Source organism: Crinia signifera, chromosome 7, assembly GCF_055691185.1.
Source record: "Crinia signifera chromosome 7, ASM5569118v1, whole genome shotgun sequence".
NCBI lineage: Eukaryota > Metazoa > Chordata > Amphibia > Anura > Myobatrachidae > Crinia > Crinia signifera.
The window spans coordinates 172,387,201-172,412,418 of NC_139223.1; the positions used below are offsets into that span (position 1 = coordinate 172,387,201).

Sequence of the window (25,218 nt, forward strand, 5' to 3'; positions counted from 1 at the left end):
TCTGCCAATCAGAGAGCACGGAGTGCCTGCTGCTGTGATGGTCATGGATGTGTAGCAATAACATTGTATTATTGTAACCATGGTAACTATCCCACGCCCCACTTTACTTCCGGTCCCTTCTAAATGCGCTCCCCCGAATATAGCGGGCATGTAGACTGGGTTCCGTGCTGCTTCTGCTGTCCTCCTGGCAGGCACCATGCGCTCTCTCGCCGGCTTCTTCCTTGTGTTTGGCTGCGCTACCTTCTACCTGTATGTCCTGAGCACCAGGCTGCGCCCCGGCCATGGACGGGAGGCTGAGAGGTGTGCACTGGGAATGTGGTCCGGGTGGAGTGGGTGGCAGGGTGCATGTATAGTGGGGGTACTGGCGGGCAGTCAGTACTTAGAAGTTGTACCTGATGTGTGTGTATAGTAATGACAGCTGCCTGCCCCTGTGCAGTGCTGGGAATGGCTTCCAATATACAGTATATGGTATTATTGTGTAGTACAGGTGTACTGCTGCTATTACACAGTACAGTACTGAGTATGTAGTATAGAGATGCAGGTCCCCTACCCTTATTGTGGTGCTGGATGTGTGATCACTGCAGCCAAAGTCCACTCACATGTCCCTGTGACCTGCATTGTCCTGAGCAGCTGCTCATTCCTATGGATCAGTTTAATGGGTTAAATAGAGGCGGTACAGGCATCAGCAGCGCGCGGGGATCTGTTTTTATTTAAGTTTTGTTTATTTTATTTAACCCACTTTGGCTCATTTATATCGGTGTTAGGGACACATACAAGGGTGTCTATTGATTGGACCAAGTGCAGAAGATCTGGCTCATTTATATCGGTGTTAGGGACACATACAAGGGTGTCTATTGATTGGACCAAGTGCAGAAGATCTGACGTGTGTGTGTGTATTCTAGTTTTACATTTGAGTACATGGTTTTGTTGCGATTACTGGGTCTGTATATATAGTAATGTAGGTAGCGGTGTAAAGGTACCCATACACTAGTAAGATTTATCTTCAGATCTGGCTGGTTGGAACAAAAACATGGTTATGGTTGAGTGACAGTTTGTCAGTTTCCAGCATTTCCAAGCAAATGGTCAACTGTCATATGCTCTCATCCATAACCATGTTTTTGTTCCAACCAGCCAGATCTGAAGATAAATCTGCGTGTGTATGGCCACCTTAAGACTTCTTCAGTAACAGAAAGAGCTAGCTTTGTCTGTAACCTGCAGATGATAATATAAATTGGGTGAGTCCCCATACGTCATTTCTACCAGCAACAGAGGAATAGTGATTTTAAAAATGCCATTTCCAATGGGTGGTATGAGAAGTCCCTTTTATTTTAGGGCTGGATAAGTGGAATTGTTTACACCACAGACCTATCCAAAATAAAAGTATCAGATGACGTCTTTAACCCCAGGTTTGGAAGCCCTGCAGATAATGCGGCGTGGCATACCCAGGGCTAAGTTTAGCAGAAGAGTGTGTGAAATCAGATAGCAAATTACGTGTCCAGTACAGAAGGGCTGAAGAGGAGGAGGAGGAGGATGGGCGCTGGATTACACGTAGCATTATAAACGATTGATAACATGGATTTACCTGCCATTTATTGAGCAATGGATCATTTAAAAAAGAACCAGATAGAAAAAAAATGCAAATTTACCCAAACCTAACGGTGCTGTTTTTCATCCTGAATATACTTTGTCCTGTACCCCCCCTAGCACCGTCACAGAAACCACTGCAAGGAAGTGAATGACAGCTGCTAACAATAGCATTTATCTTGCCTTTGTTTGGTTGTAATACCCATCCTTTTTGCCTAGGATGTTGCTGGACTAAAGCACCCACACCTTTATTAGCTGTCGGCAACCCTTATTTACAAGTAAAATAAATTCTAAGCATTAAAGAGGCTGTCGCTTCAATCCTAGCAGCCGGTAATGAATGCCACTAGCTGGAGGCCAAGAAAGCTACTTGAGACCTAGTTTGGGTTGCAGCCAAAGAGCCTAAATCAAATTGTACCCTTCTATGTGCACTGTTAGTTGTACGCAGCCAGTCTTACTAGTGCTGAACAATCCAACATCTAAGTTAATTAGGATAATCCTTGTAAGATTTTACAAAATAAAAATGTACCATATAAAATCGTTCTTCTGGATCTCCGCAAACATATCCCACTATGAGCAGCATTGACGTTACACGCCCTAGTTAAATAATAATAGTAGTAATGTTAACCGTTCTGATTAATCAGGGTGTGCCGGGAGACTGCGCTGATTAATCGATCTGTGAAGCTTCTATACTGTGTGGACTCTATACGAGGGACAGTGGGACTTGGCTTGGAATAAAGGAACGTGTGCTGCATCGTAGTAATTTGCATACTGGTTCAGAGACTCGGTCACACGAAATATACAAGGGTTGCATAGAAATGTATTCAGCACAGTCTCTCGTGTAGTTCTAATATGGAAATTTTGGAACTTTTGAAGGCTACAAACTGTATTTAAACCATTTGTGTCGCAAAAATTTTAGTCAACGATTAAACAATCGGCCACTAACGCCAGGAGCAGAAGAACAACTGACGTGTTTTACCTTAGCGTTCTGTGGTATGAGCCTGATTTCAGGGTGTGTTGCTGAGTCCGTGGTACGGTACAGTATGTGCCGGGTCCGTGGTACGGTACAGTATGTGCCGGGTCCGTGGTACGGTACAGTATGTGCCGGGTCCGTGGTACGGTACAGTATGTGCCGGGTCCGTGGTACGGTACAGTATGTGCCGGGTCCGTTGTTACGGTACAGTATGTGCCGGGTCCGTTGTTACGGTACAGTATGTGCCGGGTCCGTGGTACGGTACAGTATGTGCCGGGTCCGTGGTACGGTACAGTATGTGCCGGGTCCGTGTACAATATGTCCTGGGTCTGTGTACAGTACAGTATGTGTCGGATCCCAAGGGTGGGGGGGGGGGGGGGGGGGACCGCCCCATTCCCCATTCCCCTCCCGCTAGGCCAGTGGAATCACTGTGGGGGGTGAGGGGTGTACTCCTCACTGCCGCCAGCCGCATCTGCACCCACGCCTACATAGTAATGATTGTAGTGATGATGAGGAGATGATGACGCCGCCTCTCTCACCCAGTAGCTGATATAGCTGGGCTTTCTCTCCCCATCCTGACGTCCTATTGGCTGGTGGGCTGTAAATGAGGTGGTTTGCCACCCTGATTGCTCACAGACAGTGTGGGGTGGGCTGTGTCTGCAGCACTGCCCGGCGGGCACACGGTGGGTGTGTGCCCGGTTTCAGGATGAAGTCGCCTGATGAGAGGGAGCAGCCACAGCCTGGAGCTCCCTTGTGTGTGCACTGTCTAGCTGCTGGTGCTGGTCCAGGTGCACATACAGTGTGTTTGTATGTGTGATATACTATGTATGTATTTCGCGTGTGTGATGTGAAATGTACATGTGTGCTATGTGTGTGTGCAATGCAGACACCCCCCCCCCATGCAGGGTTTTTCCTTTTTTCTTTATTATTGTTGAGCGCATACACAGGTATGGTTTATAACCTCTGTGTGTGTTTTCTGTAACCGTCTGCTGTCTGAGCTCTCATCTTGCTACGTGTTCCATTACTTCCTCAGGTCTTTGGTGTTTCCCTCCCAGCTGGATGAGCTCCGCGACTTGGCTGACTTCTTACGGGACTATAAGAGGGAACACCAGATGTATGTCACACTCCTGTTCTGTAGCGCCTACTTGTACAAGCAAAGCTTCGCCATCCCAGGATCCAGCTTTCTGGTAATAGTAATGTGTAACGCCGTCACCTCAGTGCTGTATGTTTGTATTCAGGGACATAGTGACACTTTGCTGCAATGGATTCATGTAGCTCTATAGGACCTAATGCACAATTTCATATTACCATATTCCAACTCTCTGTGGCTGGAGCAAATGAAACCATCAGCAGGGCCAGTCTGCTCACACTCCTACCTCTATATCTCCAAAACCAGGGAACTGCCATCACAGTATACCTACACCTACTGTGTGTGCGTATATATATGTGTGTGTGTAGGAGGAGTCACGCTGTACACCTACCTTGGGGAGGGTGTGTGTAGGAGGAGTCACGCTGTACACCTACCTTGGGGAGGGTGTGTGTGTGTGTGTGTGTGTAGGAGAAGTCACGCTGTACACCTACCTTGGGGAGGGTGTGTGTGTGTGTGTAGGAGGAGTCACGCTGTACACCTACCTTGGGGAGGGTGTGTGTGTGTAGGAGGAGTCACGCTGTACACCTACCTTGGGGAGGGTGTGTGTGTGTGTAGGAGGAGTCACGCTGTACACCTACCTTGGGGAGGGTGTGTGTGTGTGTAGGAGGAGTCACGCTGTACACCTACCTTGGGGAGGGTGTGTGTAGGAGGAGTCACGCTGTACACCTACCTTGGGGAGGGTGTGTGTGTGTGTCGGAGGAGTCACGCTGTACACCTACCTTGGGGAGGGTGTGTGTGTGTAGGAGGAGTCACGCTGTACACCTACCTTGGGGAGGGTGTGTGTGTGTGTGTGTAGGAGGAGTCACGCTGTACGCCTACCTTGGGGAGGGTGTGTTTGTAGGAGGGGTCACGCTGTACACCTTCCTTAGGGGGGGGGGGGGAGTGTAGGTGGAATCACACTGCACACTTTATGGGGAGGGGGGGGGGAGTGGGGTGCTGGCTTGGGCAGTCATACTGTACCCTTTTTACCTTCTGGGGGTGTTGTACTGTATACATTCCGGGGGGTGGGGCAGGAGGAGCCTACTTGTTGTTTTGATATTAATAAAACAAAGTGCACAGATGATCCAGATTATCTTCTCCCATTGTCCCTGTAGAACCTTCTCGGTGGAGCCCTGTTTGGCCCCTGGCTAGGCCTCTTCTTGTGTTGCACACTAACCTCTCTGGGGGCCACATGCTGCTACCTGCTCTCCCAGGCATTCGGCAAGCAGATCGTTGTCACGTATTTCCCCGGGAAGATCTCCATGCTGCAGGCTAAGGTAACCGCTCGTACCGGATGATCCGGAACCACCATGATGTTTGTGCATGGACGGTGTCCGCAGATAAATACGCTCATCTTCTGATCCGTGCGCCATTTAAGTGTATAGGAGACTTTACTTCCCTTCCCATTCATAAACACAATCCTATGGGACTATCACTAATATGACAGGTTTACCTTTTTTTTTTTTAGTAGTATTCTAGAACCTGCCACACAGGGGCGCAATTTCTGCCAATACTGTATTACATAGAAGGCGGATGTCATTGTCAGAAGCCAGGCTTTGTCTAATAGGGCGGTATTCCGTCCCTGGTGCTATTTCCACTGGCGGAGATAGCGTTCGTCATCTATACAATGCTGCCATTTCTGACTGCATTGAAGGCAGTTTACAAAAAAACCAGATCGGACTTTAAAACAGGTCGGATCTGTATTGTCGCCAATCCTCGTACTTTTCGGCTCTCGACTGTCAGTACTTTGAATATAAACAGTCGAGTTGCGGTCGAGAGAACTGAAAATGGCCCGGGATTCCGACTGTCGGGACGTTTCCGACAGTCGGAATCCCAGACTGAATACCCCCCCCATAGAAATGTTCTTTGTTGTGGGCTTGCCCAGGCCGTGACATCACGAAAGGGGGTGGGCCCAGGCTACAGACCTCACGAAAGGGGGCAGGCTATGCCACAGACGTCACGAAAGGAGGCGAGCCCAGCCACAGCCGTCACAAAGGGAGGCTGTCTGAACCCGCTGACATCATCTATGGTGGCTCTGGGCTTCCCCGTGTTGCCAGTGGGGCCAGGCAGCAGGCTGTTTTAGTAGGGCGCTGCTAGAGGGACAGGGCGCAGTGTCCCGCTAAAACAGCCTAGCGTGAACACTATATTACCCTGCAGTAATTTCCCCATTATAGATCTCAGACTTACGGGTCTATAAGTTCCTGGATGTGTTTTACTTCCCTTTTTTATATATTGGCACTACATCTGCTATTGGCCAGTCCCTTGGTACCGAGCCTGATGAAATGGAATCTGTGATAATTAAGTATAATTTGACTTTTAAATCACTGCGGCTAAATCACCACAACCGCACCGATGCCTGCAACTTCCACACTGGTGCATATGAGCCTTATTGTGCAAATGCACAACATTTTTATCATTTCATCTGTTCAGTTTGTATTGGGTTTTGTTTACTATTTGTATAGGCCCATACACACCGGGCGACTTTAAGCTGAAAGCTCGGTTTTGCCGTTTGAGCTGCTTTCAGCTCCAAAGCCGCCCCCAGTGTGTACGGGTCAGAGCTGATGCCCGCTCCCATGTCATCACTGGCCCAGCTGCTCATCTGCTGGTACTACCAGCAGATGAGTGATGGAGTGGACGGCTTTCCATAGCGATGGCGTACCGGGAATAGGTCTGGCTGGTAACGTCTGACAAGAAGAGGTTGAAATGAAAATCTAATTACCGCCGTCTTCGCTTCTAAGATGCCGACAACTGATACATTTTTAAAATGCGGTCCGCATAATGATCTATTGCCATAGACCATTGTCGACATTTGTTTGTCTTTCCGTAGATTGAAGAGAACCGCAGCGGCTTGTTCTTCTTTCTCCTCTTCCTGCGTCTGTTCCCCATGACGCCGAACTGGTTCTTGAATCTCTCTTCACCAATCCTCAACATCCCTGTACAACAGTTTTTCTTCTCAGTCCTTATTGGTAAGTAGACACTTTCCGTTTCACACGTCGGCAGTTTGATGAAACAGCTGTCAAGCCCAAAACCAAGCGGTAATGTCGTCTTGTTCCCGCACGCAGGTCTCCTGCCTTATAACTTCATCTGCGTCCAGGCAGGCTCCATTTTGTCAGAGATCAAATCTCTAGACAACATGTTCTCCTGGGGAATGTTTCTGAAGCTGCTAGGGATAGCGCTTGTTGCTCTTGTCCCCGGCACCATCCTCAAGCGCTACAGCCACCACAACCTGGGTCTACTGCAAAGGAAGAACCTGATGAACGGCAAAAAGTCCACATGAGGATTGTTCGGCTTCTCTGACTGCAGTTTCCTCGCTCTACAGAATCTCAGATGCTACGGAGAAAGCGGACTTGTATTGATAGGCCTGTGACTGTACAGTATGTCTTAATGTATGAAATTAGCAATACGTTCCCCCCCCCCTGTCCTTCCAGGGGTATGGAATGAGTTTCTGACAGTTGGGATTCTGTCATTTCTCCAACATCGGAATCCCGATTGCCAGGACCCCGACGGGGGCGTGCACAATCAAGCCCCTTGCGGGCTCGGTGGCAAGCTGCGCTTGCCACCTATTCTATTCTCGCTCTATGGGGGTTGTTTACCCCACAAGGGGAAATTTAGCCTGTGTAAGTTGGGATTCCAACTGTCGATTCTGATGTTGGAGAAAGGACCACCTGAATCCCGACTTCCAGAGTCTGGTGTTCCAGCCACCGCTGTTCCAGAAGGACCTCCGCATGAGAACATTTGGTTGTGCGTTCTCAGTGACTATCGGTCAGTTTTTAAACTACACTTTTATATCGTGTATACTAAGAATTTGTAGGTGTCGTCTGTGGGCGTACTTTATACCTCTCCGCTATTTGTATCTGGTCACGGTAGGGAACTGCTCGAGATAAGGGAAATTTAGATTTTTCTATTTTTAAATGCTAGCGGGTCGGGCAATTCCCACCGGGATGCTACAGTCTTATATACACCCTACGGTGCAATATCAGCGGCTGCTTCCATTCTTCTAATAATGGCGCAACCTTGGGTCTTCTTCAGAGCACAGGCTGCTTGTTTAGGGCACTTTAGTACGAAAAAGGGAGCTTTCATTATCTGTGGTTATTTATTTTATTCGTGGCGTGTGAAAATATATACTGCCGCTTTGGGAATGGGGTGTTGCCTACTCCTGTTTCCTTTTTAAATATATATAGATTTTTCTATTTCTCTTACTGTAAATTCTACATGTTGGATAATGTGATGTCGTTTCGCCCAATGGCAGCGTTCAGTGCAATATGTAATATATCTGTATACGGTAAACGATGATCAAATGAAATCCGATTGGGTGACTTGTGAAATGACGTTAGATTGAGATGACTTTAGGACTTTGGGGGTTACTCTTTTAATGGACAAAACCATGCTGCACTGCAGGGGGGGGGGGGGGGCAGATGAAACGTGCAGAGAGAGTTAGATATGTGTGCGTTATTTTGTTTCTGTGCAGGGTAAATACTGGCTGCTTTGTTATTACACTGCAATTTAGATTTAAGTTTGAACACACCCCACTCAAATTTAACTCTCTCTGCACATGTTACATCTGCCCCACCTGCACTGCAGCATGGTTTTGCCCATTAAAGAAGGAGTTTGCTCTTGCCAACCAACCAGAATCAACCCTTTAGTGAGGAGCAGATGAGTCTTACTTTTGGACGTCCCTTGTCTCCTGACTATATGCCCCTTTCTGCACCGCACTGAAAAGCTGCTGGGACTTATAGTGCACTGGTCAGCTACAAACATGTTGGCATTGCAGCCTGTCCATTCACTAGGACCAATGAATTTACAGAGTGCTCAATGGACAAGGCACGGGGCAATGCCCAATGGGATGGGGTTGTGTTCCTGCCGGAGGGCAAGATTGCAGCATTTTCACAGGGGCGGACGTTGGCATAGGCCGATGGGGAGAGTTGGGGCGATGTAACCACGTTCCGTGCTAGGGACATAGGTTCTGTGGAGCGGGGCAGAAGAGGGCTGTGTTCTTGGGGAGCAGGGCTCTTAGTATAGCTGAGATAGGGGTGCGGGAAGGGCACATTATCGGGGTGTTCCTTCCTGCGCAGGACACACCGCCGTATCCAGGACTGAGCACGACCACAGCTCAGACTTATCCCGTAGTATAAATCTGCGCCGCTCCGCTTATTTCTCGCTACTCGGTGTAACAAACGGGTGGGGTAAGTTAGGTTGGCAGTGCCAATGTCGACATGCACAAGGCCGATACTACAAAAGCTAAAGAAGAAAAGGTTGACACGTTAAAAGGTCATCCTGAGTTTTTCACGCTTTTGTGCCAGTGTCGACACCTAAACATGTGGACCCCCCATTAGTGTGCCTCATGTCAACCTTTTCATGTGTCGACTATATGGTGTTGACCTCGACATTGTCTATCAGCCATCTGGGAATTGAAACAACTAGCTTCCAGCACACGGGACACACAATACCGTCTCCGGGGCTTATTTACTAAGGTGGTATGTTGCTATGGGCAACCAAACAGATTCCATCTAATATGTTCTAGAACAGGAATGAGGGACCTTCGGCCCTCCAGCTGTTGTTGAACAACACAATCCAGCATGTCCTGCTACAGTTTTGATATGTGGTCATGCTAAAACTGTTGCAAGGCATGCTGGGATGTGTAGTTCAAAAACAGCTGGAGTTCCCCATCACTTTGGCCCTCCAGCCAGGTGCTGAATAATACCCCTTTTACACCAAAACGCCGGGTCGCACCCGGCTTTTTTAGACCCAGGTTCAAGCCGGGTGCGACCCGGCGTTTGGTGCAATTTACACCGGGCGGACAGCCCGGCCCGCACCCCTCCTCCCCCTCCCCTCCCGGTGCTTGGAGATGACAGGATGATGTCATCTCCAAGCGCCAATCACTGCCGCCGGACCGGAACGCTGTTGGGGGCAGCCCAGCACTAAGGTAAGCTGCTAGGCTGCCCCCAGTCACCGCACGCACCCCCCCCCCCCCCCCGCCGTCGCACAGGAGGTGAATGGATGCCGCACACAGGCATCCGTTCACCTCCCTCCCCCGCCGCCGCTGCTGTCTGCAGGGTATAGCAGACAGCAGCGCCGGCTGTCAGTGTCAGGCTGACAACCCGTCCAACCTGCGGACGCTGCGGTCCGCAGGTTGGACGTTCCCTATTCATGTAAATGGGAGCCGGGTCATCCGACCCGGCGTTCCCATATACACCGCCCTCTACCCAGGTTCTAGCCGTGTTCTACCCAGGTCAGGACCTGGGTAGAAGTCCCGTGTAAAGGGACACGGCGTTAGGGATTTACACTGCCGAAGATCCGGGTCTGACCCGCCGCTGACCCGGATTTTTCGGCGGTGTAAAAGGGGTATAAGTAAGTAGTACAATCTGATTGGTTGCTATTGCTTTCTATATTGCAGCGGTGTCTCCTGGGCGCTCAGAGCAGGCATATTCCTTTGTGTGTGTGTTTAGTGGAACATGTAGAGACTGTATGAGACCTGGGGCTAATTTACTAAGTGGCGGCTGCTGCATTCAACTCCAAAATGTTAAACCTCAATGATAATTTTGTTTCACTTTCACAGTTAAAGGCACCAAGCAGCGTTGGCTTGTAGTTACCCCCAAGGCATTTTAATGCGCCTCGTTGCCGTATGGCTCTTAACCCTTTGAGTGCGAAGTGAATTTGTCAAAATAGGTGTTAAAAATGCCGAGCAAACATGACCTGTAATGTTACCTTATATAGGAAATAAAATCTTTTTTTTTTTTTCTTTTTACACAATATTTTTTTATTTGAATTTATATAACAAACGTGAGTGACGCTGGGATTTTTAGCGGATATGCTGAACATCTCTCCCCGAGTTGTTGGCACTCGAAGGGTTAAGTGACGTCCTCAATACGCAGATGACCTGTTTTAAATGATGTGAACCAGATCCGCTCCGGCTGAGATTTCTTCTCATCCTATACAGTATATACAGTACATCTGTGATCTTAATGCAATATGTGCCTTATAAACCTGAATTGTTTACACGTAGACCACTGGTAAATGCTTGTTTTATATCGCCTCTTTTTTATCAGAGGAAATGTATATTATACAGAAGTGTTAAACCGCCTCCTCGCCCGTGTGTGAATTCATCAGTGTTGGTTTGCTTGTGGTGATGGTTGCGTCTCTTTGGTTAATTGCATAAAGTCAGTAGGTTTTACCCTTACCGGGAACTTAATGAAACAATAGAGGTCACTTTAGGATTCAAGTTGGACATACTGTATAAGGCAGATTTCACAGCTAGAATCTCGTTACAGATTGATGCGTTTCTCTCATCGTGATGTACTATTGTATGTCCTTGTTCCTTCCCCTGATGGTGCCCATACACGTGAGATATGGCATGTGATTTTGATAAATCGTCACAACAAATCGCATGTAATTGCATGTGTCACTCGACGCGATGCGCAGGCCTGCCAATCGAATGTCACGTCTTGATATGATGTGTCGAAAATAATATCTATCGCATTGCATGTGCGATCGCATGTGATTTTTAACCACATGCGATCGTACGTAGTCAGTGGGAAGGGCGCCAGGAAAGCTAGCGGTGGGCAGCGGTTCAGCAGAGCAGGCGGGAGGAGGGCTGGCAGACGCGGTAGTCAGCAGAATTTGAAGAAAAAAAAAACATTTCAAAAGCGCTCTCTTAGCGAATCAGCTTCTGCCTAAATGTGAGGCCTCTGATTGGGTGAGAGCACTCTCAGCAAATCAGAGGGCCGCCCAGTGTTTTGAAATGTTTTTTTTTCTTCAAATTCTACCACCCACCGCTGACTACCGCCGCCTGCCAACCTTTCTGCCACCCACCAGTATAATGTTTGTAATTACCGCTAAATGAAGTTACTAACGGGTGTATCTGACACAATTTTATGTTCCTCATAGTTGTGTATTTTCACAATGAAACGTCCGTGTTGCTACTGTAGAATTCCGCCTGTACCACACTTTCCAACATCCTCGGATTACACAAGTGTTTCAACTGGTTTTAAAATGACTACAATAGTCTGTGATGCCTCTTTCACACTCGCTCCCAAATCTCGGGATTTGCATATGAATGGGTATCAACCCAGTACTGATAGGTCTGACCCCAAACTACATCCTGGCCCTTCTCTTTACCAGGTTCAGGGCTTAGACTCAGAAGATTACACAGCGTTTATAGTTGGTAACTTCTCAGCAAACAAGTCTGATAGTGGTATGAGATGTCCTAGGGTTGGTGACTACATTCACAACAGGCTTCATCATGAAAATCAAAGACCATTCAAACCAAAAACAAGGCAAGGGGTTCGGGTCACCACAGCACCTGCATTATAACCAAGGGCCCAAACATTAATTTGTTTACTACACTTAATAATAATACTTTGTGATATATTATATGTGTACAGCCTACATTAAACATTAGGTTTGCGCGTGTAAGACTCAGGTGCACCTCAGCATCCCACTGAACAGAATCCCGAGAGCTGGGGACCCTACAGCCCAATCCTATCCCCCGCACCCTAACTCTTAGTTCCCCAGCACCTGCCCCCTGTTGGAATTCTGCCAGCAGCATCTCCACTGGTGTGTGGGATGTTGGTGTTTCCACTGCCCACATTCTGAGTCCAGTGTCTTGTACTAAAGAATCAGACGGACTGGGGGGGGGAAGCCTCGGCACGGGCACCACAGTCTGTCTGACCCTGTACTCCCGGTGTAAACTTAAACCACTGTTATCCAGTGCTGCATCTCTGTCTTTTGCATAATTTCGCACATTAGAATTAGCTTCTGAATTAGCCCCTGAGGTGGCAGCATGGCACTAAGAGCTGTGTCTTGTGGTTGATTCTACAGCTGGACCACCCAGAGAACCTCACTAATGACAGCACAAATCACTGGTAACCACTGAACAATCCAGCCGATAGGTTGACCAATATCTCTCCAGTCTGTACCCGGCCTTAAACCCACCCATCTCACCATATTCACAAAGAAAAGTAGACGAATAAAGAGTCTGACAAGGTATAAGGTACACTGGCTTTTAATTCCATGCATTTGTTTGCTTTAATATTCATTCGGATTTTCCGTCCCCATACAAACAACAAGGAAAGGTCGGGCTGGTTCAAAGACAGATGTACGAGTAGGACAGCAGGACGAGGGTGATGTGGGAAAAGTGGCGAACGTAAGAATAAGGCCGTCATATGACGGCTGCACATGGAGTAGACAATGTGATTACCAGCAAAGGAATGAGCTGCTCATCACTGGCATCAGTGAGCTATCCTATACGCCTGTAATGAAGAACCTAGAGGGGAATATATAGATTTTATATCACTAGCAGCCGGCGTCTCTACATTCCTACCCCACATTCTTAGTACTTGTATCACAAACGCCTTCTAATTCACCGCTGATCTACGCAGACGGAACAGAAAACTAGAATAAGGGACCAGAAATGGGTAAAACTACAGCAAAATGCTAACTAGAAGGCAGGAATGTCATTTATTCTGGAGACAAAGGAATTGATCTACAGCAATGGATTATGTGCACAGACTACAGGTACTCCATAAAAAATTTTTAAAGGCAAAATGTTACTTCCTTTGGAAAACATTTCCCTTGGCTGGGAAACATATTCCAATAGGCGTACAAGTGTGCTTATTTAGTACAACGATACAGTAGGCTGCCACCTGCAGGCTGTAACCAAGTACTGTACTCTGTGACAGAATGTGTATTACCTGTAGAGGGCGCTGCACGCAGCAAAAGCAGCTATTTTATAGGCTGAATAATGCAATATTCATGAGACTATAGAGACATCGTCCGACACTTGTGGGCCTGATTCTCAGTTGGTCTATGTTTTAAATACTGCACGCACATCAGAGTTGCCGCTTGCGGCTCTGAATCAGGCCCTTTGTGGACAGCGTACTGTGTCGATTTACCCATGCATCATATGTGTGCTTTCAATAAAGTAATAAATATGAGCTTAGGGGTAAAATTTACTAAAGCTTTCAAAAATTTAAAAAGGGATGTTGCCTATAGCAACCAAACGGATTTGATCATTTTCTAGGATGCAATAGAGAAATCTGATTAGTTGCTATGGGCAACTTCTAGAAACTTTAGTAATTTAGAGTAAGGGGTACGCACATCCAGTGATGTATAATCGCCCGTGAAAATTCACTGCTGCATGTCCACCTTCTATAGAGGGGTAAGGAGCAAGATCCCAATTCCCTGGCTCTATTCCTGGGATGGACGCGGGTCCCTCCTAAGCCAATAAGGGCTCACTCTAAATTCCTATCCGTAAACACATCGATCGTAAAATCCTATTCGCTCCCTTTCAGAACAAAGGAATAATTGTGCTGCCAATGATAAAACGCAGACATTCTGATCTACAGAAAAAAAAAAAAAAATCATTACAGAAATAATGTTAATTAAAACATCATATAACTTAAAATCGCAATGTAGTCCTGCTACACGACAGACCAAAAAAATGAAATAATTTAAAATTCCATACAATACTGTTAAAGATAACATAACAATTAAACATTTCCTATCATTCTCCCTAAGGTGCTACACAGAGATTAACGCTCGCAGATCTCCGCCGGAGGCTGCGGCGTTGTGGCTCTCCCCGGCAAGGACAGAGTTATGTTGGTACAATTACCCCACTTGCTGCTGCTGCAGGGAAATGAAATAATAAGGAACATTGCACGTCCTGTGCAATAGGGACAGTGAGGTCTATGGGAGCACGATAAAGTAAACTGAGAGAAAGGGACAGGTGATGATAGTCTTGTTAAGAATGATAAATGGACCAGCAACCAAATCTGTCCAAGCTGATTGGCTATTTATCATTTGTAACGAGTGATACCAAAAGTATCACTCTAATAAATCTGCACCAAAGTACCGACCAATCATCTCCTGTCATTTAAAAAAAAAACAGCCTGTAACATGACAGTTGGAAGCTGATTGTACTTTCTCTGTTTCCTGATTTATGGGCTGCACCGGATTTGAGCCTATCACTTCACTAGGAACTAGTGACATCATTAACTTGAGCCTATCACTTCACTAGGAACTAGTGACATCATTAACTTGAGCCTATCACTTCACTAGGAACTAGTGAAATCATTAACTTGAGCCTATCACTTCACTAGGAACCAGTGACATCATTAACTCGGCAAGCTTTCTCGGAACCAGTGAATAATTAGGCTCACCGCTGGTGCATTTCGAGCCTCCACCATGTGCAGAGGATGGAACCAGCTTTCAGAGGATTCTGAAATCTAAAGGGGGAGATTTATTGAGCATTCTAAAAAAGAGGAAGCGCGGGGTGTTGGCTATAGCAACCAATCAAATTCTTGCACATTCTATATATCTCCCAAATGTCAGGAGCTGTAAATCGGGACCCTGCACGCCCTGAAGATGATGCTGAGCCGGTACAATACTTCCTCCCAACCAACCGGGACACTATGGTACATGGGTAGGATGGCGGGACAGTGCCCTAAACACTGGATGGTTGGGTGGTATGAGTCTATAAAATAACTACAATTTGATTGGTTGCTACGGGCAACACTTCCAATTTTCCCTTCTGCAAGGTTTGCTAAATCTAATCCGTACAGAATAACTGGTCGGATTCAGGTTTGTAAGTAAGGTAAAAATAAATAAAATAAAAGCAGCTTTGTGCCTGGAACAAACCACGTTGCCAGGGGAGTAGATCTGTGCTGGGTAAATACTGGCTGCTTTTGCATGTAGCCCGCAAATGTTAAACCGCTTTCTTTTTACACTGCAGTTTGAACACACCCCACCCAAATCTAACTCTCTCTGCACCGGTTACATCTTCCCCACCTGCAGCGCAGCATGGTTTTGCCCAGTCGCTTGCTTGTTTTGCTTTATTGGCAAAGGGGATACGGTCATTGGGTTTACCCTATTAAGGTCGACAGCTGCAATAGGTCGACATGGGTAAGGTCAGAAGGTTGACACAATGGGAAGGTCAACATGAGTTTTTCATGTTTTTATTTGAGCTGACATGTGCCGACAGGCGGTATTTCATACCCCACCATCCATGGTGAGGGGATGCTGTACACAGATGGTTCCCATGTCGACTGGGTCAACATTCGGGACAAAAAACCATGAAAGACCCACGTTGACCTTTTGACTGTCGACCTATTCCACTGTCAACCTATTTCCAGTGTCGACTTAAGGCCTTTCGACCTTCAGTGGTCGACTCAATGCAAGGTCCATTACTGTGAACGGGTCCCAGGGTGCAGCTTCCCGGTTAACCCGTTCAGGACCGGGTTGAAATGCTTTTGACCGGAGTTATTTTAAATGAACCCATTCAGACTGCATAAAAACCCAAACTCATGTGCGTTCATGTACAACAGCGGTGTCAAACTCATGGCCCTCCGGCTGTTATGGAACTACACGTCCCAGCATGCCCTGTCACAATTTTAGCAATCCATTATATAAAATCTGTGGCAGAGCATGCTGGGACGTGTAGTTCCACAACAGCTGGAGGGTCATGAGTTTGACACCACTGATGTACAATATTCCCGGGTATTGCCCGCAGTCTAAAAGGGGTATTATTCACAGTTGTTGTGCTAATAGGTTACTTATGATAAATACTCTCGTTAGCCATATTTTGCAATTAGCATGTGATTATATAACCACACGCTGTGTCATTATATCAGAGTCAATACTGGGCCTATATATTCTCTCCAGTCAGTGACTGTGCAAGGCAATCACTGATCTCAGTGGCTGACCACGCTAATTATTCTGTGGGGTGGTTTGCATGTTCCGTCCAGCAGCAGAAGGGTTAAATGTGCAGATATGTGTAAACAAATTCAGTCATAAAAAGCATTGCCAGATTCAGGTGATTGCACGGAGACCCACACTGTAAGGTCCAAGCTTACAGCTGCGCCCCAAGCCCAAGGGGAACTTGTTGCCTGCAAATAGCGCATTTCGCCACATGAGCAAAACCAGTATTCAGTCTCAAATCACTTGGAGCGTGTGACATCAGCGAGGTACAAAGAGCCTTATAAGTCATATTGCTGTGATGTCACCGGCTCCTGGCGTATTGATATGTGAAAGCTGGCCCCACCCATAATGAAAGAGATGGGTCCAATAAACGGTCACCTGAATCCGGGTCCTGAGGTTTTCAGGGAAATAAATTACCTGCCACAGAAATAAAATGATGGCTTAACACACAACGACATATAAAATAACAGAAAAAAAACATGAATGACAAAAAAACTCATGGACATGAAAACACAGTCAATTTAAGAATAATCCACTCCCTACGGTGAATTCTGATTGGCTAAATAAATTCGGAGTTATGTCACAAGACGTGACAAGTGGAAATTGGGATATGCGCAACCTCTCAGGTGCATCTATAAATAAATCTCTTCACAGCACCAAAAATGCATGGGTCATCCGCTAGCCAATAACAAACTCTGTTCCCTGTAATGTCATCTAAGTGCAGTCTCCCAGGGCAACCGGATCAGATATTTAAGGGGGAAAAAGATAAATATTAAGTCAACATTGTGGGAAAAGATGAGGGGGTCAACGATTCGGATAGTGTATTTTTTGGGTTGTATACACTTCGTCTCTTCCCTCAGCTTCTCCAGGAATAATTCATGAATCCGGTTATTGTTACCGGATACAAACGCACCACACGAGGCATCTTCGGAGGTAAGGAAGGAGCTGTATGGCGTGCAGTGGGCGGGTTAAAGCGCAGGGAGGCCTGCCGGGATAAATCACTAGAATTCGCTGCTCCCAAATCACATCAGGGCCGCAGAACTGCCCTAGGATGCTGCGTTCCATGTGCTTTTAGGTAGATGGGAAAGGTGCACTACAAATGACACATTCCTACCTCTATAGGAAACAGGACATGCGTGTTGGGAGAGCGGAGAGGTCTTTACTATCAGGCAATGGCTGAGATCTCTCCTGAGTGGGATAACAAGTGACCTCTCCAATCTCTAAATACTCGGCTGTCTCCGTAGAGGGAGAGAAATTAACAGACATGGAAGGAAGCTTTTCCTAGTGCTGGTGTCTTTGATCAGAGTCTGTAAAAGCTTGTCCTGGAAAAAAAAATCAACCTGCGTCAGTTTATAGATGGCCCCACTCCTGATCCGGGCTTGTTTTGGAAGGGAGTAATGTTCTTGAACGTCATCAGCAGCGACTGAAGGGTTAACGAGCAGGTAGAAAACATGGTTGAAGCCTTTACGAGCAGTTATGTCAGGAAACAATCGCGACAAGCAAGATTTCAGTCGCGCGCTGCTTTAGCCACCATATTGATATCCGCGTCATTTTTTGCTTCTTTTTGGCGTTGCATGCAGCAATACTAATGCAATTGGCGTAGTCCTTAGTCCGTGACATTAGTCCCAATGATACTGTGTGTGTCCTAGGCTTTGTTCTTAAGCATACATGTCAGTCTTCATATAGAAAGGACGTATTTTCAAGATCAATTGAAGAAAACAAAAATGAAATATTTGGTCCCTAAAAAAAACAAAAAACAGCAGCAAATCTTCCAGGTCCATCAGGAATTATCGCCATGATCCGTTCGCTTAGTGCTATTTTACTTTTCACCTTTAAGTCTATCTTACAATAAAAAGGGTCCAGAACGCACGCACAAAAATAAAAAATAAATATGGAATCTTACAGTACCTTGAACAGTTTTTTGTTACAATATTTATCCCTGCCATTCTTGAAATGCTCCCTATGAGAAGCTTGTTCGTGTTACTGAGGGGTCACCACCAAGTCTTTGGGCCCTCATTATTGCAGACTTCAGATAACCCTATTCCTAAAGGGGGATTTTGCAGGACCAGCAACGTATCTGCCACCTCTCGCTTAGCGGTGGAACTGTCACACTTAGGGATAAAGGGGAAATGGGGAGTGGGCCGGAGAACCCTGCTCTTCATTGCAGTTGGGGATTGGGAGATGTTGGGTCAGCGGAATACTGTTCACCAGGTTGTGGAGGAGTTGCTGGGGTTGTTGATTCTTACAGTGGCATCGGAACAATCTCCATCCGAGGTGTCGCAGTCAGACTCTCCTGGGTTCTGCAGGAAAACAAAACAGATTAATACTGTAAGCATTGTTTTCTTTTAAAATCCCAAACTTTTGAAGACCCAAAGCCACCCATCCCATGCCAAGCTCCTTCAGACAAGGAGACAATGGCTTGTTCGGTGGTACCGAGGAAGGCCGGAGGTGAACATTCCAAGCCTTCAGGTCAATGTTGCTGCAACAAAATACCCCCATACCTCGTAGTTGTGTTCCTCCGCACACAGTTTGCCCAAAGACATCTGCGTCTTGACTCTTCGAACTGCACACTCCTTGTCTGACAAACCATCAGACTGCGTGGAGATCTCAATGGGAATCTCCGGAGTCTGGGATAGACGGTCTTCCAACCTGTCGCCCAAGTGGTCCTTGCGATTGCCGGCCATGTCATCGGGACTGTTGGAGTGATCGCTGGTGTTCCCCTCCTCCCCGTCAGACACTGAGAAGTTCTCTGAACTGAAGGTGGAATAGGACTGGCAAGTGCTCATCCCCCGGGGAGGTCTGTGTCTCCGGGGGAATTCAACCTCGCTGTCGACCTCTCCCTCTTCCTCCTCCGATGATTCGTCTCCATTCTGCGGAGCAGATGCACATTCAAAGCGTTAGTGGGAAGAAAGGTTAATACTGTAATTTCTTCCAGTGACCCCAGAAGCTGCCTATGGCTCACGTTACCTAGGAGACGGAAAACTTTTCAGAGGTGGCATGCTCACTGCGGCACAGTACATTTGCTAAGACAGGAATATCGAAAATACTTTAAAAGAAAATACTATGGCTATTATATCATGCTTTATCTACTAAATGTATAATTACCCCCCCCCCCCCCACACACACACTGTTCGGGCAGTGCGATGTGTAGCCATAGGCTGCAATGGGCTATCGCCATATCAGAATGGCGATAGCCCTGGGGTGCGATGCCGGGCTGCCCGATGTTGATACATCGGGCAGCTTCGCATCCCCCATAGAAACCTATGGGGGATGCGGCCGGCGGCGCAAAAAGAGTACTAAAGAGTTATGAGATAGATGGGAAGAGGAGGGGAAGAGAAAGATAGAAGGAATGAAGAGAGGCAGAGAAAGGTTGGAAAAGGAGGTGGAGAGAGACAGGAGGAAGAGGGAAGAAACTGTAGGAAGAGGGGAGAGACAGGGGGAGACTGGAGTACGAGGGGAGAGACTGGAGGAAGAGCAGAGAGATGGAGAAGAGGGGAGAGACTGGAGGAAGAAGGGAGAGACGGGTGAGAGCACCGAGAGACGGGGAGACTGGAGGAAGAGGGGTGAGATGGGGAAGAGGGGAGAAACTGGAGGAAGAGCAGAGAGACAGGAGGAAGAGGGGGAGACTGGAGGAAGAGTGGAGAGACAGGGGTGACAGGAGGAAGACAGGAGAGATGGGGAAGAGGGGAGAGACAGGGGTGACAGGAGGAAGGGGGGATAGATGGGGAAGAGGGGAGAGACAGGAGAGTGAAAAAAATGATCGAAGAAAAATGTAATATACCAGGAAGATTTTTCAGACACTTTATATAAAGCATAACTGGCAAATTTGTCTTTACCCCAGGAGCCCAACGCTAGATGAAAATGCCAGAGGAAGGATCCGCTCCTGTCCCTCCCAGCAACCTCTATAGAAGGCGCGCTCTGCTGAGCCCCCACAGCCACGCAGTACATACATGTACTGACCTAATTATAGGCTACAACGCCAAAGGCTTCCAGCCGATATCTCCAACCCTGACCATGAATGAACTGAACACTGGCTTCAGATACATAAGTGCTGCAGACACAGCGAGGAATCAGCTGATGTTACCTTTCTAAGGGAACGTATCCTCCGTGGGAGCGCAGGCGGCGTAGGGACGGTTAGGGAGCTCACACCAACTGCCGCCCTGATAATGGGGAGCTGGTCAAGGCTACTCTGCTGTGCCTCGGATCCCTCTTGCATATGGCTATGCCTTGGGGACTCAGGTGGGTTTCCCTCAGGGTTCCTCAGCTCTGTAGTTTCACCTCTGGAGTTTTCCCAGGATTTCTGCTCCATGTCTGGCTGCGTGGAGGTCTCGGTACAACCCGGGCAAGGGTTGTACAGATCCTGCTGACAGTAGTCCCAGTTGCCTTCAGACTGTATGCGGCTGTCCGCCTCCAGCGTGGTGGAGAGTAGATCAGGACTAGACCCGGGCAAGCATCGTTGAGCATGACAGCTCAGAGGACTCCGTAGTGCGGCGGCAGGGCCAAAGTATCGCAAGTTATTGGCACAGTTAGCTATATTCTGCCCATGCACGTTGAGGGTTGGGTGGCGTGTCAACATGGGTTGGGTGGGTTCATGCTGTGGGCTGGGCGGGGAGAATAAGGGAGAAGCGGGAGGCAGATTATAAGTAGCTTGGGATGATGAAGGAGACTCCTGACTCTTTAGAACACCTAAGAAGTCGGCATGACTGCCCTTGCTGTTCCCTCGCCGATGGCGTGGCTTGCTACGGTACCGACTCTTCCCTCCCGATGATATCTTTGGACTTCCAGACATGGGGGATAAATTAGGAGCATTTGCCTCCACGCTGGTAATTGCATCAGACTTCAACAGGTCCGGGCTACCAAGAAGAAGGGAAAAAAAAACATTACTCTTCATAGTTCGGATGGTATACCAACGAATCAACTGCTGACCTTAATGGTTACATACCGTCTCGTCTGAGGAACCGCCTTAGAGGACGTGCCTTTCTTTTTGATCAACTTCTCAACAGCATTAGGGTGAACGATAGGGCGGACGGGGTGACGCTTGTATGTCCCAGGGTACTTTTTCTCTACCACTTGTTCACGTCTGCAGAAGTGATAATGCTGTTATTATCATCATCATCATCATCGGCGGTACTCTTTACCTAGAACGGCGACCATCGCGACCATCGAATGCACTAAAAAACGGGTGCGATGCCCGCGATGGCCGCGATTTCCCATAGGGATCAATGTTAAAAGTGAGATTGGACGCGATTTTAGTGTTCAATGCCTCAATGCCCGCGATTTTTCCATAGGAAACAATGTTAAATGGGCCACAGAGCCCAAATAGTCACCCTAAAGTCTGAAATGGCCCCCACAATTGTTAACGCCACCCCACGATCAACGTCAACCCGAAGCGTGGCGAGCGCAGCGAGCCCGCGAGGGGTGGCGGTACGCGTCCTCCGACCTTTTCATACCCCCACTATCCACGTCGGCGTGGAGTTGAGAATAGAATAGTGTGGCGAGCGCAGCGAGCCACCGAGCCCCGCGTGGGGACGCGGATACCTTCACAGGTAAACGCGTCCCTTCGCGGGCTTCACAGGTATCCGCGGGGCTCGCTGCGCTCGCCACGCTTCGGGCTCGCCACACTATTCTATTCTATTGGGGGTATGAAAAGGTCGGAGGACGCGTACCGCCGCCCCTCGCGGGCTCGCTGCGCTCGCCACGCTTCGGGTTCACGTTGATCGTGGGGTGGCGTTAAAAATTGTGGAGGCCATTTAAGACTTCAGGGGGACTATTAGGGCTCTGTGGCCCATTTAACATTGCTTCCTATGTAAAAATCGCGGGCATTGAGGCATTTAACACTAAAATCGCGTCCAATCTCACTTTTAACATTGATCCCTATGGGAAAATCGCGGCCATCGCGTCGCACCCGTTTTTTATGTGCATGCGATGGCCGCGATGCCGGCGATTTTTTACCCCCGACGCCCGCGATGCCAATCGCGGGTGCCGTTCTAGGTAAAGAGTACCTCATCATCATCTATATATTTTATTTCTAGAAGGTGATTTTTGGTGACATTCCCTTTTCCTCCCTTCATTCTTAACCAAAATCGACAAATGAGGTAGAATTTTAAAGATTAAGTTCTCCGCTTATGAGGAATTGTTTATTTAAAATTGTTAAAAAAAAATTGCTAAAAAACAGTTGAGATGGCTTTTTTTCGCGATCATCTGCATAGTCCGTTCACCGGCCAATATACCTGAGTTGTGGGAAACAATTCGGGACGCGTTATCTGAAGATTTTCAACACCAACATTAGGAATCCTAAAATCTCGTATTGCAAGAATTGCAACACATTTTTAACCAACATGGAGGAAGGTGCGACCACTTCCATTTACCAGAACATGTTGTGGTAAAACCGCCAAAGGAGTCTTACAACATGGAAGAGGAACGCCAATACAGGCACGACTCTTTACCACAGACTAGACTAAGGACAGAAGGCAATAGCGGATGAGGTCTTACATTCCCTAAGGAATACACTACCCAAGTGTTACTTCCTTGACGGACCAGGAGACTCCGGGAAAACATTTCTCTACACAACATTTTTGTCATGTTTTACGAGGTGAAGGTTCTTCTTTCATCCTACTACAAACCACCAACCTCACTAAAACACTGGGTGTATGGGGCCACTGGATGTACAGTACGGGGGCACTGGGTGTATGGGGGCACTGGATGTACAGTATGGGGGCACTGGGTGTATGGGGGCACTGGATGTACAGTATGGGGGCACTGGGTGTATGGGGGCACTGGATGTACAGTATGGGGGCACTGGGTGTATGGGGGCACTGGATGTACAGTATGGGGACACTGGGGAATGATCCATGACTGCTCGGATACCTGATCAGCTCCTTCTCACGGACTTCCAGCTGCAGCATGATGGCGCTCAGCTCCATATACAGGTTATTGGCTCTCTCCAGCTTACGTTCATAGTGCTCACGGATATCCAATGCATGTCTGGTGGAACACGAAGATTATATCTCAAACACCGCTGGCCGGGGGTAACAGCAGTAATGGGACAAGTGATGGGACACAGCTGTATTATTACTGCCATAGACTTGTAAGAGGAAACAGAACCAGCATCAGACAGAAGAGAATGGCAGGACATAAATAAGACGCGGACATAGGAGGTTAATAGTGTGAGCAGTACAGGTGGGAGTAGGGGAGGTGTGAGGGTGTACCAGTGTGAGTAGTACAGGTGGGAGTAGGGGAGGTGTGAGGGTGTACCAGTGTGAGTAGCACAGGTGGGAGTAGGGGAGGTGTGAGGGTGTACCAGTGTGAGCAGTACAGGGGGGAGTAGGGGAGGTGTGAGGGTGTACCAGTGTGAGTAGTACAGGTGGGAGTAGGGGAGGTGTGAGGGTGTACCAGTGTGAGTAGTACAGGTGGGAGTAGGGGAGGTGTGGAGGTGTACCAGTGTGAGTAGTACAGGAGGGAGTAGGGGAGGTGTGAGGGTGTACCAGTGTGAGTAGTACAGGGGGGAGTAGGGGAGGTGTGAGGGTGTACCAGTGTGAGTAGTACAGGTGGGAGTAGAGGATGTGTGAGGGTGTAACAGTGTGAGTAGTACAGGTGGGAGTAGGGTAGGTGTGATGGTGTACCGGTGTGAGTAGTATAGGTGGGAGTAGGGGAGGTGTGGGGGTGTACCAGTGTGAGTAGTACAGGTGGGAGTAGGGGAGGTGTGAGTGTGTACCAGTGTGAGTAGTACAGGTGGGAGTAGGGGAGGTGTGGGGGTGTACCAGTGTGAGTAGTACAGGTGGGAGTAGGGGAGGTGTGAGTGTGTACCAGTGTGAGTAGTACAGGTGGGAGTAGGGGAGGTGTGAGGGTGTACCAGTGTGAGTAGTACAGGTGGGAGTAGGGGAGGTGTGAGGGTGTACCAGTGTGAGTAGTACAGGTGGGAGTAGGGGAGGTGTGAGGGTGTACCAGTGTGAGTAGTACAGGTGGGAGTAGGGGAGGTGTGAGGGTGTACCAGTGTGAGTAGTACAGGTGGGAGTAGGGGAGGTGTGAGGGTGCACCAGTGTGAGTAGTACAGGTGGTAGTAGGAGGGTGCACCATGGTGAGTAGTATACTGTAGGTGGGAGTAGGGGAGGTGTGAGGGTGTACCAGGGTGAGTAGTACAGGTGGTAGTAGGGGATGTACAGTATGAGGGTGTACCAGGGTGAGTAGTACAGGTGGTAGTAGGGGATGTACAGTATGAGGGTGTACCAGGGTGAGTAGTACAGGTGGGAGTAGGGGATGTACAGTATGAGGGTGTATCAGTGTGAGTAGTACAGGTGGTAGTAGGGGAGGTGTGAGGGAGTACCAGTGTGAGTAGTACAGGTGGGAGTAGGGGAGGTGTGAGGGTGTACCGGTGTGAGTAGTACAGGTGGGAGTAGGGGAGGTGTGAGGGTGCACCAGTGTGAGCAGTACAGGTGGGAGTAGGGTAGGTGTGAGGGTGTACCAGTGTGAGTAGTACAGGTGGCAGTAGGGGAGGTGTGAGGGTGTACCAGTGTGAGTAGTACAGGTGGTAGTAGGGGAGGTGTGAGGGTGTACCAGTGTGAGTAGTACAGGTGGGAGTAGGGGAGGTGTGAGGGTGTACCAGTGTGAGTAGGGGAGGTGTGAGGATGTACCAGTGTGAGTAGTACAGGGGGGAGTAGGGTAGGTGTGATGGTGTACCAGTGTGAGTAGTACAGGTGGGAGTAGGGGAGGTGTGAGGGTGTACCAGTGTGAGTAGTACAGGTGGGAGTAGGGGAGGTGTGAGGGTGTACCAGTGTGAGTAGTACAGGTGAGAGTAGGGGAGGTGTGAGGGTGTACCAGTGTGAGTAGTACAGGTAGGAGTAGG

At 48.1% G+C, this 25,218-nt stretch overlaps 2 protein-coding genes across 4 annotated transcripts in view; one reads left to right on the plus strand and one right to left on the minus strand.

Annotated features, from left to right (window-relative positions):
• Window positions 1-37: 37 nt before the first annotated feature.
• On the plus strand, window positions 38-10,763 carry TMEM41A (transmembrane protein 41A). Its single transcript, XM_083154387.1, has 5 exons — window positions 38-300; window positions 3,588-3,741; window positions 4,799-4,960; window positions 6,511-6,649; window positions 6,746-10,763. The coding sequence occupies exons 1-5, from the start codon at window positions 197-199 to the stop codon at window positions 6,958-6,960; spliced, it is 774 nt and encodes a 257-aa protein (XP_083010513.1). The 5' UTR covers window positions 38-196; the 3' UTR covers window positions 6,961-10,763.
• Window positions 10,764-12,668: 1,905 nt separating this feature from the next.
• The window catches only part of MAP3K13 (mitogen-activated protein kinase kinase kinase 13), an 83,203-nt gene continuing 70,653 nt past the window's right edge, over window positions 12,669-25,218 (minus strand). For all 3 annotated transcript variants that reach the window (XM_083154389.1, XM_083154388.1, XM_083154390.1), the window contains exons 9-13: window positions 23,244-23,360; window positions 21,319-21,456; window positions 20,461-21,229; window positions 18,878-19,246; window positions 12,669-18,676 (exon numbers count right to left, since the gene is read on the minus strand). In XM_083154389.1, the coding sequence (XP_083010515.1) occupies window positions 18,581-18,676; window positions 18,878-19,246; window positions 20,461-21,229; window positions 21,319-21,456; window positions 23,244-23,360 (1,489 nt within the window). In that variant the 3' untranslated portion in view covers window positions 12,669-18,580. The remainder of the gene's footprint in view (window positions 18,677-18,877; window positions 19,247-20,460; window positions 21,230-21,318; window positions 21,457-23,243; window positions 23,361-25,218) is intronic.

Coding starts and splice junctions, on each gene's coding strand:
- TMEM41A (XM_083154387.1), top strand. CDS start 197: ATGCGCTCTCTCGCCGGCTTCTTCCTTGTGTTTGGCTGCGCTACCTTC. Junction 301..3,587: donor CATGGACGGGAGGCTGAGAG/GTGTGCACTGGG, acceptor TTACTTCCTCAG/GTCTTTGGTGTTTCCCTCCC. Junction 3,742..4,798: donor TCCCAGGATCCAGCTTTCTG/GTAATAGTAATG, acceptor TTGTCCCTGTAG/AACCTTCTCGGTGGAGCCCT.